This window comes from Anomaloglossus baeobatrachus, chromosome 9 (assembly GCF_048569485.1).
Source record: "Anomaloglossus baeobatrachus isolate aAnoBae1 chromosome 9, aAnoBae1.hap1, whole genome shotgun sequence".
Classification (NCBI taxonomy): Eukaryota; Metazoa; Chordata; class Amphibia; order Anura; family Aromobatidae; genus Anomaloglossus; species Anomaloglossus baeobatrachus.
The window spans coordinates 222,681,511-222,696,789 of record NC_134361.1 but is presented as its reverse complement, the minus strand read 5'-3'; the positions used below and the strand labels follow the sequence as shown (position 1 = coordinate 222,696,789).

Here is a 15,279-nt window from a genome sequence, read left to right as displayed (position 1 = left end):
CCTCCATAAGGATCTGGATTTACTAGCACATACGTCCATACAAGACATTACTAATAGATCCAGATTTACTACCACATACCTCCACACAAGACATTACTAATGGATCTGGATTTACTAGCACATACCTCCATATGTATCCGCATTTACTAGCACATACCTCCATATGGATCCAGATTTACTAGCACATACCGCCATATGAGACATTATTAATGAATCTGGATTTAATTGCTATACCGTCATAAAATACATTATTATTGGATCCGGATTTACTAGCACATACCTCCATATGGATCTGGATTTACTAGCACATACCTCCACACAAGATATTACTAATAGATCTGGATTTACTAGCACATACCTCCATATGGATCTGGATTTACTAGCACATACCTCCACACAAGATATTACCAATAGATCTGGATTTACTAGCACATACATAAGAGAATCAGCTAAATTCTCTTCTATATTTGCAGATATAAGGAGCCAGCATTTACTAACATTGCTCGACAGTAAATACTCGTTTTGGCCTTATCTGCCCCCGTTAAATAAGACCTTTCATTGCTTGGGTGCCGTTTTCTTGGAGGAGATAAGTAGGTCTTTGGCAGCAGTTTGCCGCTCAGTAATGCAGGAGATTAGGGGTTAATATGGCGGCGTTTTACCCGTCCTACTTCTAGGAGCCGGCCGCGGCAGCAGACGGTTATGTAACACCGCGGAGGGAAAGTGATGCAGCTACTAATGCAGAGTTATGTGGGCCAGGAGAGGGTTAATCCCGGCCGCTCAGGACGTCGGTGGCCACCCGGGATTCGGGGGCCGTCTAGCGCAGGTGTCTGGATGCTCGGCACGTCGCGCTGCCATTCTCTCCGCGCCAATCTGACATATGTCACCGCCTGACGCGATTCGTGCCGGCGATCACCTCCTATTAGGTGGACGGAGTCGTGATGACTTCAGCCGCGAGGAGGGTCGGAGCCAACGCGGGATTGGTGCCAATCAGTGACCTCGCCCGCGCCCGACACTCAGAGTGCAGCGCGGCGTCGGGGGAATCGGCCGCTCCTAATGCAGCGCCAGGCTTCCCCTCCAATCACAGATCACACGGTGACGCCCGGCCTCGACCCCGTCCACCTGATCTGAGGCTAACAGGACCTGACACACATTGTGGATTTTTGAGGCCGTCAGCAAGTGGGGGGCCGCAAGGTGTGAATAATTTAGCTGCAGGAAGATTGGCTGATGTTTTATTTACTAAGGCATAAAATGGAGAGGTGAAGGGTGTGCCGCGCCGCCGAGGACGGAGAGCGGGCAGACGAGTGCGGGGGAACTCTGCTCCTGCGAATGTGGATGGAGATTAGAAGGAGCTGAATTATTAACGTCGCAATCAGAGCAGCACTGGATGATTCCCGCCTAACGGGACGAGCGGGCCCAGACCTAGTGGGACGAGCGGGCCCAGACCTAGCGGGATGAGCGGGCCCAGACCTAGCGGGACGAGCGGGCCCAGGCCTGACGGGACGAGCGGGCCCAGACCTAGCGGGACGAGCGGGCCCGGGCCTGACGGGACGAGCGGGCCCAGACCTAGCGGTATGAGCGGGCCCGGGCCTGACGGGACGAGCGGGCCCAGACCTAGCGGGACGAGCGGGCCCAGGCCTGACGGGACGAGCGGGCCCAGACCTAGCGGGATGAGTGGGCCCGGGCCTGACGGGACGAGCGGGCCCAGACCTAGCGGGACGAGCGGGCCCAGGCCTGACGGGACGAGCGGGCCCAGACCTAGCGGGATGAGCGGGCCCGGGCCTGACTGGATGAGCGGGCCCAGGCCTGACGGAACGAGCAGGCCCAGACCTGACAGTATGAGCGGGCCCAGACCTGACAGTATGAGCGGGCCCAGACCTGACAGGATGAGCGGGCCCAGACCTGACGGGATGAGCGGGCCAGGCCCTGACGGGATGAGCGGGCCAGGCCCTGACGGGATGAGCGGGCCCGGCCCTGACGGGATGAGCGGGCCCGGCCCTGACGGGATGAGCGGGGCCCGACCCTGACGGGATGAGCGGGCCCCTGACCTGAAGGGATGAGCGGGCCCAGACCTGACGGGATGAGCTGGCCCAGACCTGACGGGATGAGCGGGCCCCAGACCTGACGGGATGAGCGGGCCCCAGACCTGACGGGATGAGCGGGCCCCAGACCTGACGGGATGAGCGGGCCCAGACCTGACTGGATGAGCGGGCCCCAGACCTGACGGGATGAGCGGGCCCAGACCTGACGGGATGAGCGGGCCCCAGACCTGACGGGATGAGCGGGCCCCAGACCTGACGGAATGAGCGGGCCCCAGACCTGACGGGATGAGCGGGCCCCAGACCTGACGGGATGAGCGGGCCCCAGACCTGACGGGATGAGCGGGCCCCAGACCTGACGGGATGAGCGGGCCCCAGACCTGACGGGATGAGCGGGCCCCAGACCTGACGGGATGAGCGGGCCCCAGACCTGACGGGATGAGCGGGCCCCAGACCTGACGGGATGAGCGGGCCCCAAACCTGACGGGATGAGCGGGCCCCAGACCTGACTGGATGAGCAGGCCCAGACGTGACGGGATGAGCGGGCCCAGACCTGACGCTTCAAGCGGGCCCAGACCTGACTCTTCAAGCGGGCCCAGACCTGACGGGATGAGCGGGCCCCAGACCTAGCAAGATGAGCGGGCCCCAGACCTAGCGAGATGAGCGGGCCCAGACCTGACGGGATGAGCGGGCCCGGCCCTGACGGGATGAGCGGGCCCGGCCCTGACGGGATGAGCGGGCCCCAGATCTGAGGGGATGAGCGGGCCCCAGACCTGAGGGGATGAGCAGGCCCCAGACCTGACGGGAGGAGTGGGCCCCAGACCCGACGGGACGAGCGGGCCCAGACTGTATGTCACAGCAAGGCCAACGTCTTGGGCCATGGAACCAGATGCAGCCACCCTACACCGCTCTTCATTCTAGGCCCTTGTGTCCAACCACAACTCCCAAGGATTGAGATTTCTCTTTATAAGGAGTAACCGACGTCTTCTCTCTTTCTTGCAGACGTTTCGGCCATCCACGGGCAGGTAGATCGCAGCAGCCTCAGCAGCGTCCTCCGAGATCTGGTGAAACCCGGTGACGAGAACCTGAGGGAGATGAACAAGAAGCTGCAGAACATGCTGGAGGAGCAGCTCACCAAGAACATGCACCTGCAGAAGGTGAGTGCCGGACGCCACCTCCAGCATGGAGGCCACGAGAGGACAGCTGGCCAGGAGAGTGCCAGCGCTGAAGGACGGAAGGCAAGGATGGAGCCAACGTGCCAAAACTAGCAGTGCCCGTCAGTCGGTGGGGTAACCAGCAACAAAGCACCTCCGTGTACTGGGTATACTGGGCAAGAGCGATCGCTACGAAAAGCAAAAGCCCTTGTAACCAACGCTGAAGAGTCTCCGGGACAGGGTCTCCCAACCTTGGCCATTTTTGGAAAAATTAAAGATCGATCATATATATTTCAACCCAACTCAGTTCACCCAGTCCCTGACGGAGGCGTGTGACCGCAGCTTACCCCCGCGCCCCATTCAGATTACATGCACGTTGGGCTGAGCTGAGCGTGCATGTGTATGGGAGGATCAGAAGGGTAGCGGTCGGCGTACCTGTCGGAAGAAGTCATCCTACACATAAGGTTATACTGGTGACGTCTGAGACCCCCATTGATTTCCACAAGGCAGGAGCAGACCCCTTTGGCACTACTCAGGGATTCCTCTTCGGTTAGCTTCAGAGGAACATAATTTCGCCCCCGTGTTCTCCGCACAGACCACCTAGTTCACAGTATGGACCGGTCTGATTCTATAACGCTGCGTCCCTGCACTCCTTGCTCTCGCCTGTTACAGGGACGCGCTGTCACTCATCGCCGCAGCCAGCTCCTTCCACGCTGCCCGGCGCCTCTGCGCTCCTGTGCTCCTTTACATGGGTATCTCCCGCCTCTCAGGGCCTGTGCATGCTGCAGAGGGAATACTCTTACGGCGTGCGTGCGCTCCCCTGCTTTTGTCTTAAAGGGCCAGCGTGCCACTCCTAAGAAAGGCTTCTCAGCCTATCTCTGAGCGGCACTGGGTACTTAAGGCACCCTCCCACTAGTGGAGGTGCCTGTTAAACACCTACTGTTCTGTTAGTTGTTCTCTATCTAGTTAGTTGTCAGGTCAGCTGCCCCGTCCTGTTCTGTTTGCCCTATCCGTCCTGTTCCTGCCTGTACCTGGTCCCAGCCCTTCCTGCCTGTTTGTACCTGGTTCCAGTCCTGTTCTTCCTGTACAAGCTACCAGTCCGTACTGCCTTGTTGGTACTATTGACTGTGTCCGTCCTAGCCGTGCCACCTGCCTTGCTAGTGACCCTGCCTGTCCTTCCTGACCTGTTGGTGCTAGTGACCCTGCCTGTCCTTCCTGACCTGTTGGTGCTAGTGACCCTGCCTGTCCTTCCTGACCTGTTGGTGCTAGTGACCCTGCCTGTCCGTCCTGACCTGTTGGTGCTAGTGACCCTGCCTGTCCGTCCTGACCTGTTGGTGCTAGTGACCCTGCCTGTCCGGTCTGCTCCTTTGTCTGCCCATGCTCTGGGGGTCAGCTGCTGCAGTCCCGGACTTTACCCCACAAAAGCTTTGGTCTGAGGTCTCCCTTTGGTCCAGCGGGTCCCCTTTTGCTCTCCGCAGCACCATCCCTGTCTACGAGCATTGCAGGTTCATTTTGCAGACCAGACAGTGCTGGTTCCGATTGTTCACAACACGGGCCAGGATGCCGTCACATCCAGCATCTGTGGTCATGGACAACACCTGCAAGTCCGACCCAACCTTCTACCCAATTTGGACCTTTAGGACATATCCTTAGATCTTCAGTGACCTTTTAGGATGTTTTCTTAGATCCTCAGTAATAGAAATCGCCTTGTGGTGCCAAAGGGCTCTGAGGTCCCGTCGGTCTGAAATCCGAGGTGGTCACCGATCTTCTCCCATGTATTTATGACCCGTCAGAGGATCGTTATGTTGCAGGAGTTTGCATTTCGGCACAGACGTGCACCTCCGGGGTATTCCTAGGACTTAGCTGAGGTCTCCCGTCGCTCGATCTTGCTGAGGCAGGTGATCGGCCACGAGGCAATATCAGCCTTATTATTTTGCAAGACTTTTAATCAATACTGGGAAATAACCGTTTTAGCAATGTGCTGATCCAGGAGCACTCTGGGGTTGTCCCTCCGCCAGTGATGGGGAGATATGCACCGGCGGGGGCTCATCACCGGGCGTTGTGTGCTGATCCAGGAGCACTCAGGGGCTGTCCCTCCGCCAGTGATGGGGAGATATGCACCGGCGGGGGCTCGTCACCGGGCGTTGTGTGCTGATCCAGGAGCACTCAGGGGCTGACCTTCCGCCAGTGATGGGGAGATATGCACCGGCGGGGGCTCTTCACCAGGCGTCGTGTGCTGATCCAGGAGCACTCAGGGGCTGACCCTCCGCCAGTGATGGGGAGATATGCACCGGCGGGGGCTCGTCACCGGGCGTTGTGTGCTGACCAGGAGCACTCAGGGGCTGACCCTCCACCAGTGATGAGGAGATATACACCGGCGGGGGCTCGTCACCGGGCGTCGTGTACTGATTCAGGGGCTGACCCTCCGCCAGTGATGGGGAGATATGCACCGGCGGGGGCTCGTCACCAGGCGTCGTGTGCTGATCCAGGAGCACTCATGGGCTGTCCCTCCGCCAGTGATGGGGAGATATGCACCGGCGGGGGCTCGTCACCAGGCGTCGTGTGCTGATCCAGGAGCACTCAGGGGCTGACCCTCCGCCAGTGATGGGGAGATATGCACCGGCGGGGGCTCTTACCAGGCGTCGTGTGCTGATCCAGGAGCACTCAGGGGCTGTCCCTCCACCAGTGATGGGGAGATATGCACCGGCGGGGGCTCGTCACCAGGCGTCGTGTGCTGATCCAGGAGCACTCAGGGGCTGTCCCTCCACCAGTGATGGGGAGATATGCACTGGCGGGGGCTCGTCACCGGGCGTTGTGTGCTGATCCAGGAGCACTCAGGGGCTGACCTTCCGCCAGTGATGGGGAGATATGCACCGTCGGGGGCTCTTCACCAGGCGTCGTGTGCTGATCCAGGAGCACTCAGGGGCTGACCCTCCGCCAGTGATGGGGAGATATGCACCGGCGGGGGCTCGTCACCGGGCGTTGTGTGCTGACCAGGAGCACTCAGGGGCTGACCCTCCACCAGTGATGAGGAGATATACACCGGCGGGGGCTCGTCACCGGGCGTCGTGTACTGATTCAGGGGCTGACCCTCCGCCAGTGATGGGGAGATATGCACCGGCGGGGGCTCGTCACCAGGCGTCGTGTGCTGATCCAGGAGCACTCATGGGCTGTCCCTCCGCCAGTGATGGGGAGATATGCACCGGCGGGGGCTCGTCACCAGGCGTCGTGTGCTGATCCAGGAGCACTCAGGGGCTGACCCTCCGCCAGTGATGGGGAGATATGCACCGGCGGGGGCTCTTACCAGGCGTCGTGTGCTGATCCAGGAGCACTCAGGGGCTGTCCCTCCACCAGTGATGGGGAGATATGCACCGGCGGGGGCTCTTACCAGGCGTCGTGTGCTGATCCAGGAGCACTCAGGGGCTGTCCCTCCACCAGTGATGGGGAGATATGCACCGGCGGGGGCTCGTCACCAGGCGTCGTGTGCTGATCCAGGAGCACTCAGGGGCTGTCCCTCCGCCAGTGATGGGGAGATATGCACTGGCGGGGGCTCGTCACCAGGCGTCGTGTGCTGATCCAGGAGCGCTCAGGGGCTGTCCCTCCACCAGTGATGGGGAGAGATGCACCGGCGGGGGCTCGTCACCGGGCGTCGTGTGCCGATACAGAAGCACTCAGGGGCTGTCCCTCCGCCAGTGATGGTGAGATATGCACCGGCGGGGGCTCGTCACCGGGCGTCGTGTGCTGATCCAGGAGCACTCAGGGGCTGACCCTCCGCCAGTGATGGGGAGATATGCACCGGCAGCGGGGGCTCGTCACCAGGCGTCGTGTGCTGATCCAGGAGCACTCGGGCTGACCCTCCGCCAGTGATGGGGAGATGTCCGGCGGCGAGGGCTTGTCACCAGGCGTCGTGTGCCGATACAGAAGCACTCAGGGGCTGTCCCTCCGCCAGTGATGGGGAGATGTCCGGCGGCGGGGGCTCGTCACCGAACGTCGTGTGCTGATACAGAAGCACTCGGGGGCTGTCCCTCCACCAGTGATGGTGAGATATGCACCGGCGGGGGCTCGTCACCAGGCGTCGTGTGCTGATACAGAAGCACTCGGGGGCTGTCCCTCCGCCAGTGATGGGGAGACGTGCATCGGCGGGGGCTCGTCACCGGGCGTCGTGGGCCGCCAATCGTCCCTACACTAGGATACGACGGTGCTACTAGGATGTCACCTCTCCTGCCCGTTATATCCGCGGATGAGGTGCGTATATGAGTATATAAAATCTCTAGCGCACCAACGGTCCCATAGATCTCAACCCCTTTGATTCCCTGCCCACCAAAGGCTCCTCCACATTGGGCTCTAGGATGTCTGGGAGTTGTTGTCCGCTCAATGGAAGGAGTTGTCCTCGCAGCCGCCCGCTCAGGTAAAAAATCCCCCGTCTGTTACCGGAGTAGGCGGCGAATCCATCAATGGCAGGATCCTAGTAAAGCCTTTCTGAAGCCGCCATAATGATAAAGCTCTTTACATCCAGCCCCGACGCACGATTCCCCGGCTCAGCCCCGATTCCGAGCGCGGAGAGAGGAGCCGTCATTACCGCCAAAGCTTCCGCCGAAGAGTCCGATTTACTGCAAGTGATGTACACCGAGGCCTATGTGTCAGATATTTCCTACACACACGGCCCGTCCTCTCCGGTCACTACACGGCCCGTCCTCTCCGGTCACTACACACACGGCCCGTCCTCTCCGGTCACTACACACACGGCCCGTCCTCTCCAGTCACTACACACACGGCCCGTCCTCTCCGGTCACTACACACACGGGCCCGTCCTCTCCAGTCACTACACACACGGCCCGTCCTCTCCGGTCACTACACGCACGGCCCGTCCTCTCCGGTCACTACACGCACGGCCCGTCCTCTACGGTCACTACACACGGCCCGTCCTCTCCGGTTACTACACACACGGCCCCTCCTCTCCGGTCACTACACGCACGGCCCGTCCTCTCCGGTCACTACACACACGGCCCGTCCTCTCCGGTTACTACACACACGGCCCCTCCTCTCCGGTCACTACACACACGGCCCCTCCTCTCCGGTCACTACACACACGGCGCATCCTCTCCGGTCACTACACACACGGCCCGTCCTCTCCAGTCACTACACACACGGCCCGTCCTCTCCGGTCACTACACACACGGCCCGTCCTCTCCGGTCACTACACACACGGCCCGTCCTCTCCGGTCACTACACACACGGCCCGTCCTCTCCGGTCACTACACACACGGCCCAACCTCTCCGGTCACTACACACACGGCCCGTCCTCTCCGGTCACTACACACAGGGCCCGTCCTCTACGGTCACTACACACACGGCCCGTCCTCTCCAGTCACTACACACACGGCCCGTCCTCTCCGGTCACTACACACACGGCTCGTCCTCTCCGGTCACTACACACACGGCTCGTCCTCTCCGGTCACTACACGCACGGCCCGTCCTCTCCGGTCACTACACGCACGGCCCGTCCTCTCCGGTCACTACACGCACGGCCCGGTCACTACACGCACGGCCCCTCCTCTCCAGTCACTACAAACACGGCCCGTCCTCTCCAGTCACTACACACACGGCCCGTCCTCTCCAGTCACTACACACACGGCCCGTCCTCTCCAGTCACTACAAACACGGCCCGTCCTCTCCAGTCACTACACACACGGCCCGTCCTCTCCAGTCACTACACACACGGCCCGTCCTCTCCAGTCACTACACACACGGCCCGTCCTCTCCAGTCACTACACACACGGCCCGTCCTCTCCTGTCACTACACACACGGCCCGTCCTCTACGGTCACTACACACACGGCCTGTCCTCTCCAGTCACTACACACACGGCCCGTCCTCTCCGCTCACTACACACACGGCCCGTCCTCTCCGGTCACTACACTCGCGGTCCGTCCTCTCCGGTCACTACACTCGCGGTCCGTCCTCTCCGGTCACTACACACGCGGCCCGTCCTCTCCAGTCACTACATACCCCCGGCACACACTTGCAGTCTATTTTTTGCTCTTTCTTGTGCACTCGGAGGACAGGAGAAGGTCAAACAGATCTCAGGCAGCCGGTGTGCTAGGAATCCATGCCATTGATTTTCCGCTTGCACTGAACCTGCGGCCTGGGAATAGCAACATGAAAAGCCTCTTCCTACTGCTGGGAGAGCAGATTTCTGAAGTGTCGCCTTAACCTTCATATAAGAAGCATGGGGCGCCACGTGACGGCCATGATAACCGAGCACCGGGGGAGGGTCAGCGGACATGACAGTGATCGGACAAGTGGTGGGACATGCTGTCTGCGCTCTGCCCAGTTCTTTTCTTAGGACAGTCCGCAACGTCTGAATGAGTTGCTGCTTCTTTAGCTCTAGTTGTCCTCTGTTTATACCGGAGCTGCTCGGGGGGGGGGGGGGCGCAGGCGGCGGCCATATCGGTTCCCACCCATCTTTTCCAGGAACTGATGACACATCTGAACGGTGCCGTACGACTCTGCAGTTTTAACCCTTTCTCCTTCTCCCTTGCAGGACCTGGAAGCTCTGTCCCAGGAGATCGTTCGACTCAGCAAGGAATGTGTGCCGGCACATGGGAGCCCCCAGACCCCCTCCAAAAGCTGAAACCCGGAGTGCGGCGTTACCTCCACCATCTCATCCTTAGCATAGTCGCCCCTCTATAATTTCGGTGAACTGTTTCCGGTTTTCGTCTTACGTCGCCTCCTCGGCTTGTGCATTCCATGTGTGCGTCTTTCTCTTCGGGATATTGTGGGGTCCGCGGTGAGTCCGGGGGGGTCATATACGGACAATTTGCTCAGATGTGACCTGGTCCAGGGTGATACACTGTAGACTCGTAGTTTTCTTGGGTCTCCCCTTTATTATGTTCTCTCGGCCCACGCTCCGTGGAGCCTCCGTCCTCTGCTTTTGGAGGTCTTGCTCCTCCTCTGAAAAGAGAAGACCACCCGGAAACCATTTATCTATGAATTTGTCCTGATACAAAGCACCAAATCCTCTGCACTGACATGGCGTTCAGTGATTGTGGCTGCAGGCTGTCACCACTAGGGGGAGCTCACTGTATACTGTTCTATTACTGAGTGCAATAAAGGGCTGGTGAGTTTTGAAAAATTCAGCAAAAAATGTTCTGAAATGTCGTCCCTGAGGGACACTGTGCTGGGACCCCCCCAGATACCCCCAATATTAAGGGGCTTACATACAGTGGTGTTCGAAATAGTCATGTCTCTATTGAGTAGCCCTGATGGCTCCTTCATTTTGGGAAAGTGGCTGCCCTCCCTGGAGTCCCCCTTGAAGCCTTTTCACTAGATGCCAGTAGGCATTATATTACTTATTTTTTCTTAAGTGAAGCAAGGGGTAAAAAAAAAATAATAATAATAGATTTAAAGGGGGTTGCCAACCTCTGGACACATTTTCTTTTTTTTACGTAAATGCATGTATTTTGGGATAAAAATCATTTTTGTAATTCAATTACGTTAAAAATTTTGCACCGTTTTTGGTCTTTCAGGGTCTTTCTTTCCCTACACGTTCAACTTTGATGTGGTCTGTGGTTGTAAATCAGCTCAAAAGAGCTCAGAAAAAGTCAGATAAGAGTTAGAAACTCCCCCGTTAGGTTGTCAGAACAAGTTCACTTGTGTATTCTCCGTTAACTCCTTCTGTAGCCAAATAGACAGTGCAACACAGAGGCTATAGAGGGCAAACGGTGCGAAAATTTTAATGAAATCCAATTACAAAAGTGATTTTTAGCCAAAAATATATATGTTTAAATAAAAAAAAAAAAAGTAAACAAAATCCCTTTAAGTAATCCATTTTTCATGTTGTCAGTAAAGATCTTTTTCCTTCCACAAAATGGCTGCCTCCATCGTGTGTACAGGACAGATATGGCTTTGTAACGCATCGTATGGTCCGGTCAGACGCCTGAGGTCCATATACTGTATATAATGTGCTGTGCTCTCCGGCTCTGACTGGCGCTATCTATACATAATTAATATATTTAATAATGCACCGTGACTTGTAAAATGACCTGTATATACATATATCTTTGTGCGGGAGATTGGGCCAGGACATGGCGGAACATGTTACACTGGAGGAATGATGGACGTCCTCAGCGGCGATCGACGACTTTTAATAATTTTTTTTTTCTGGACACTTTGATTACTTAATAATTGGCATCGCCGTGGAAACGGTGCGAGCGGTGAAGCACGAGGACGTCCAAACGGCCATATTGTAACATCACGCATGCCACCTGCCAGCACAGGATTGCAACATGTACGTGACTGGACAATAAAGTGTTAAAACCTTCACATCGGTGTCGTTTGGTGCCTGTCGAAAATGGGTGACCCCCCCCCGCCCCCACCCCGTCCTTCAGCTTCATTCCTCAAGTTATGGCCAAGTATGTCCGCCACCTTCTTTCTGGTTACAATCTACTGCCGAGTGGGCGCGGCCATTTTGAACACATTAAAGATTTATCAAGCTCATTAAGGTCTCTGCCTCCTCTTGCACAATTTTAAATATCAAGCTGGCTCTGGTGTTGCCACGGTAACAGAAACAGACCGATTCTGCAGGGACTTCCTGTCATGTGACTTCCACTTTAAGTAAAAGTCACATGACAGGCTGTTGCCCATAGCAACCAATCACAGTGCCGCTTTCATTTTAGTCCACTACCTTCTGTCTGGTTACAATCTACTACCTAGAGGGCGCGGCCATTTTGAATACATTAAAGATTTATCGATCCCATTTAGGTTTCTCCCTCCTCTTGCACAATTGTAAATATCAAGCTGACAATGCTGTTGCCACGGTAACAGAAACAGACCGATTTCTGTAGGGACATCTTGTCATATGACCTGCACTTTAAGGAAGACTGTTGCCCATAGCAACCAATCACAGTGCAGCTTTCATTTTAGTCCGCCACCTGTCTGGTTGTAATCTACTGCCTAGAGGGTGCGGCCCATTACTGTGCTTCAAAATGGAGCTCACTTAGGCTTCTCCCTCCTCTTCCACAGTTGTAAATATCAAGCTGGCTCTGATGTTGCCACGGAAACAAAAACAGACCGATTATGCAGGGACTTCCTGTCATGTGACCTCACTAAGTAAAAGTGACATGACAGGCTGTTCATTGTAGAAGGAAAACTGTTGCCCATAGGAACCAATCACAGTGCAGCTTTCATTTTAATCCGCCACCTTCTGTCCGGTTATAGTCTACTGGGTGCGGCCACTTTGAACCCATTAAAGCTTTTCTATGCTTCAAAATGGAGCTCATTTAGGTTTCTCCCTCCTCTTGCCTAATTGTAAATATCAAGCTTGCTCTGGTGTTGCCACGGTAGCAGAATCAGACCCATTCTGCAGAGACTTCCTGTCATGTGGCCTCCACTTTAATTAAAAGGCACATGATAGATAGCAACCAATCACAGTGCAGCTTTCATTTTACCTCAGTGTTTTCAAAAATGAAAGCTTGAGCTCTGGTTGCTATGGGCAACAAGGACTGTTTGGCTCATTTAGTCTATACATGTTACCGTGGTAACTAACATTCAGCGCTTACTCCTAAATCTGTGAGGTTTTTAGAAAACATTTCACGTATTGACGCAAATACCACATAAAAATGGCGGCAAATAGCCCGTTTTAATGATTTATAGGGGTTCAGGTTCATTCCAAGTCTGCGTACACATCCGATTATTTTCAATGTCTATTTAGCCCATGATATCGCCACTACCCTCAGTAAACTATTATTTAGGCCGCAATACCAGACGCAGCCTGTGGACAAGAGTGGCGCTGTTTCATAGGAGGAAAATTTATCACAAAATAGAGAGGTAAAATGAGGTTACAGTTGGGTTACATCATAAACCGTCAATTAGAGGACGTAAGAATGAAAGTGATGGCGTCTGGAGAAATGCGGAAACTCGTGGGGAAAGGAAAAAAAAAACTATCTTTTTTACAAAATGGCGGCTCTGGGTGACAGCCCTGTTTTTATTGTACAGTGTATCTACTATTCGTTATCCTATATTTAAAATTTGGATTCCCATTTAAGGCGACTTAAAGGGTGATTCCCCTTTAAGATGACTAAAGTGTGATTTCCCCTTTAAGATGACTTAAAGTGTGATTCCCCTTTAAAAAGTAACTGTCATTTCAGGTGAACTCACTTCTCCGTAGAGTCTTATGCGCACCAACTGACATCTCTTATCTCACTAATAGGAAAATCTGACTTCACTGTAGACACATTTCACCCTTGAACTGAAAGTGAAAGCTCAGTCCAGAAGGAGAAAGAAGCATTTTTCTCTGATAAGATAAATTACAAAGTTTCTTATCTTCACTTGTACTATTGATTTATGAAATAAAAAAAATAACAACTTTTCCACTTTAAGCATCAAAAAGTGTGATTCCCCTTTAAGACATCCCTGAGCCTCAAAATTGTGATTCCCCTTTAAATTGTAACTGTCATTTCAGGCAAAATTGCTTCTCCCTGGAGTCTTATGAACAGCGACTGACCTCTAATGGAAAAATCTGTCTTCAATGAAGACACATTTTTCCCATGAATTGAAAGTGAAAGCTCAGTCCAGGAGGAGAAAGAAGCATTTTTCTATGATAAAATATATTAAAAAGTTTCTTATCTCCACTTGTACTATTAATTTATGAAAGAAAAAAAAAAAAAAACATTTCCACTTTATGGTGACTCTTAAACATAAAAAAAACCTGTGATTTCTCCTTTTAGATGACTCTTGAGCCTCAAAATTGTGATTTCCCCTTTAAATTGTAACTGTCATTTCAGGTGAACCTGCTTCTCTGTGGAGTCTTATGAGCACCAACTGACCTCTCCTGTCTCACTAATGGGAAAATCTGTATTCACTGTAGACACATTTCACCCTTGAACTGAAAGTGAAAGCTCAGTCCAGGAGGAGAAAGAAGCAGATTTCTTTGATAATATATATTACAAAGTTTCTTATCTTGACTTGTACTATTGATTTATGGGAAAAATATAGAAATGAAAGTAAAAGTGGGATTCCCCTTTAAGAGGTAAATGAGATGACTTCTTAAGTGTTTAAACCCCGACTCTGAGGGGGGCTGTATATCTTGTAGATTGTTGGTCCTCTTAAGGAGCCTCGGAGGACAGTACATTGTTTTTATTACATAGGGGGCAGTGTAGATTAGATTTCATTCTCAGTACTTCTGTAGAGTCCAGAGGGTGGTCCTTTTCCAAGAAGTGATTGACAGCCTCTTCATAGCTCCTCCCTCTGGAACGAACCATGAGCAGGGGGACTTATGGGGATGTATAAAAAGTGATATTTTAATATATTGAAGTGTTTTCCCAATTTTTTTCCTTTTAGGGACAATAACCCAGCAGCAGAATGAGGCCTGGGAACAGGAGGCGATACCAGAGGTAATAATCGGCAGCAATATATAGAGTGCTGAAAATGTCCACCTTAGTCTTTTTTTATCCTCCTGAAGTCTCCGTCATTCATTTACTGACCTATTTTCAAAATACAATGGGTTGCCCTTGGTAGTTGACATCAGATTAGTTAGACATGTGACCTAACGTCTTAAAGGGAACCTCGCGCATTGAGCATGGGGTCCGAACTGTGGACGTCATGTTATAGAGCAAGAGGAACTGAGCGGATTGATATATATCTTTGTAGGGAAAGGTTCTAGTTTCTTACTCGAAATCTGTTCTTTCTGTGCTTAGAAGTCCAGTGGGCGGAGATTGACCCCATGATGGAAACACCCACTGGACTCCTAAGCTGTCACACTAGGTAGGGGAAGTACCAAGTGAAAGGCGAAAGGGAAGGGAAACCCTGTATCTAGGGAAGGGGGAGATGGTGACCCCTGACCAAGCCTACCGCTGGGCCCTGGCTTACTTCACCTTAGGTTCCGCACCTATGCGCTGAGCTGGATACCTGACCCTGACTTCCCTCACCACCCTAGATAGATTCTCCACCTATGCGCCGATCTGGGTACCTGACCCTGACTTCCCTCACCACCCTAGATAGGTTTCGCATCTATGCGCCGAACAGGATACCTGACCCTGGCTTCCCTCACCACCCTAGATAGGTTCCTCACCTATGCGCCGAGCTACATAC

At 54.0% G+C, this 15,279-nt stretch overlaps 1 protein-coding gene across 2 annotated transcripts in view; it reads left to right on the top strand.

Annotated features, from left to right (window-relative positions):
- The window catches only part of GRIPAP1 (GRIP1 associated protein 1), a 67,286-nt gene extending 55,598 nt beyond the window's left edge, over nucleotides 1-11,688 (top strand). For both annotated transcript variants that reach the window (XM_075324613.1, XM_075324612.1), the window contains 2 exons: nucleotides 3,039-3,193; nucleotides 9,734-11,688. In XM_075324613.1, the coding sequence (XP_075180728.1) occupies nucleotides 3,039-3,193; nucleotides 9,734-9,823 (245 nt within the window). In that variant the 3' untranslated portion in view covers nucleotides 9,824-11,688. The remainder of the gene's footprint in view (nucleotides 1-3,038; nucleotides 3,194-9,733) is intronic.
- The last annotated feature ends 3,591 nt before the right edge of the window (nucleotides 11,689-15,279 follow it).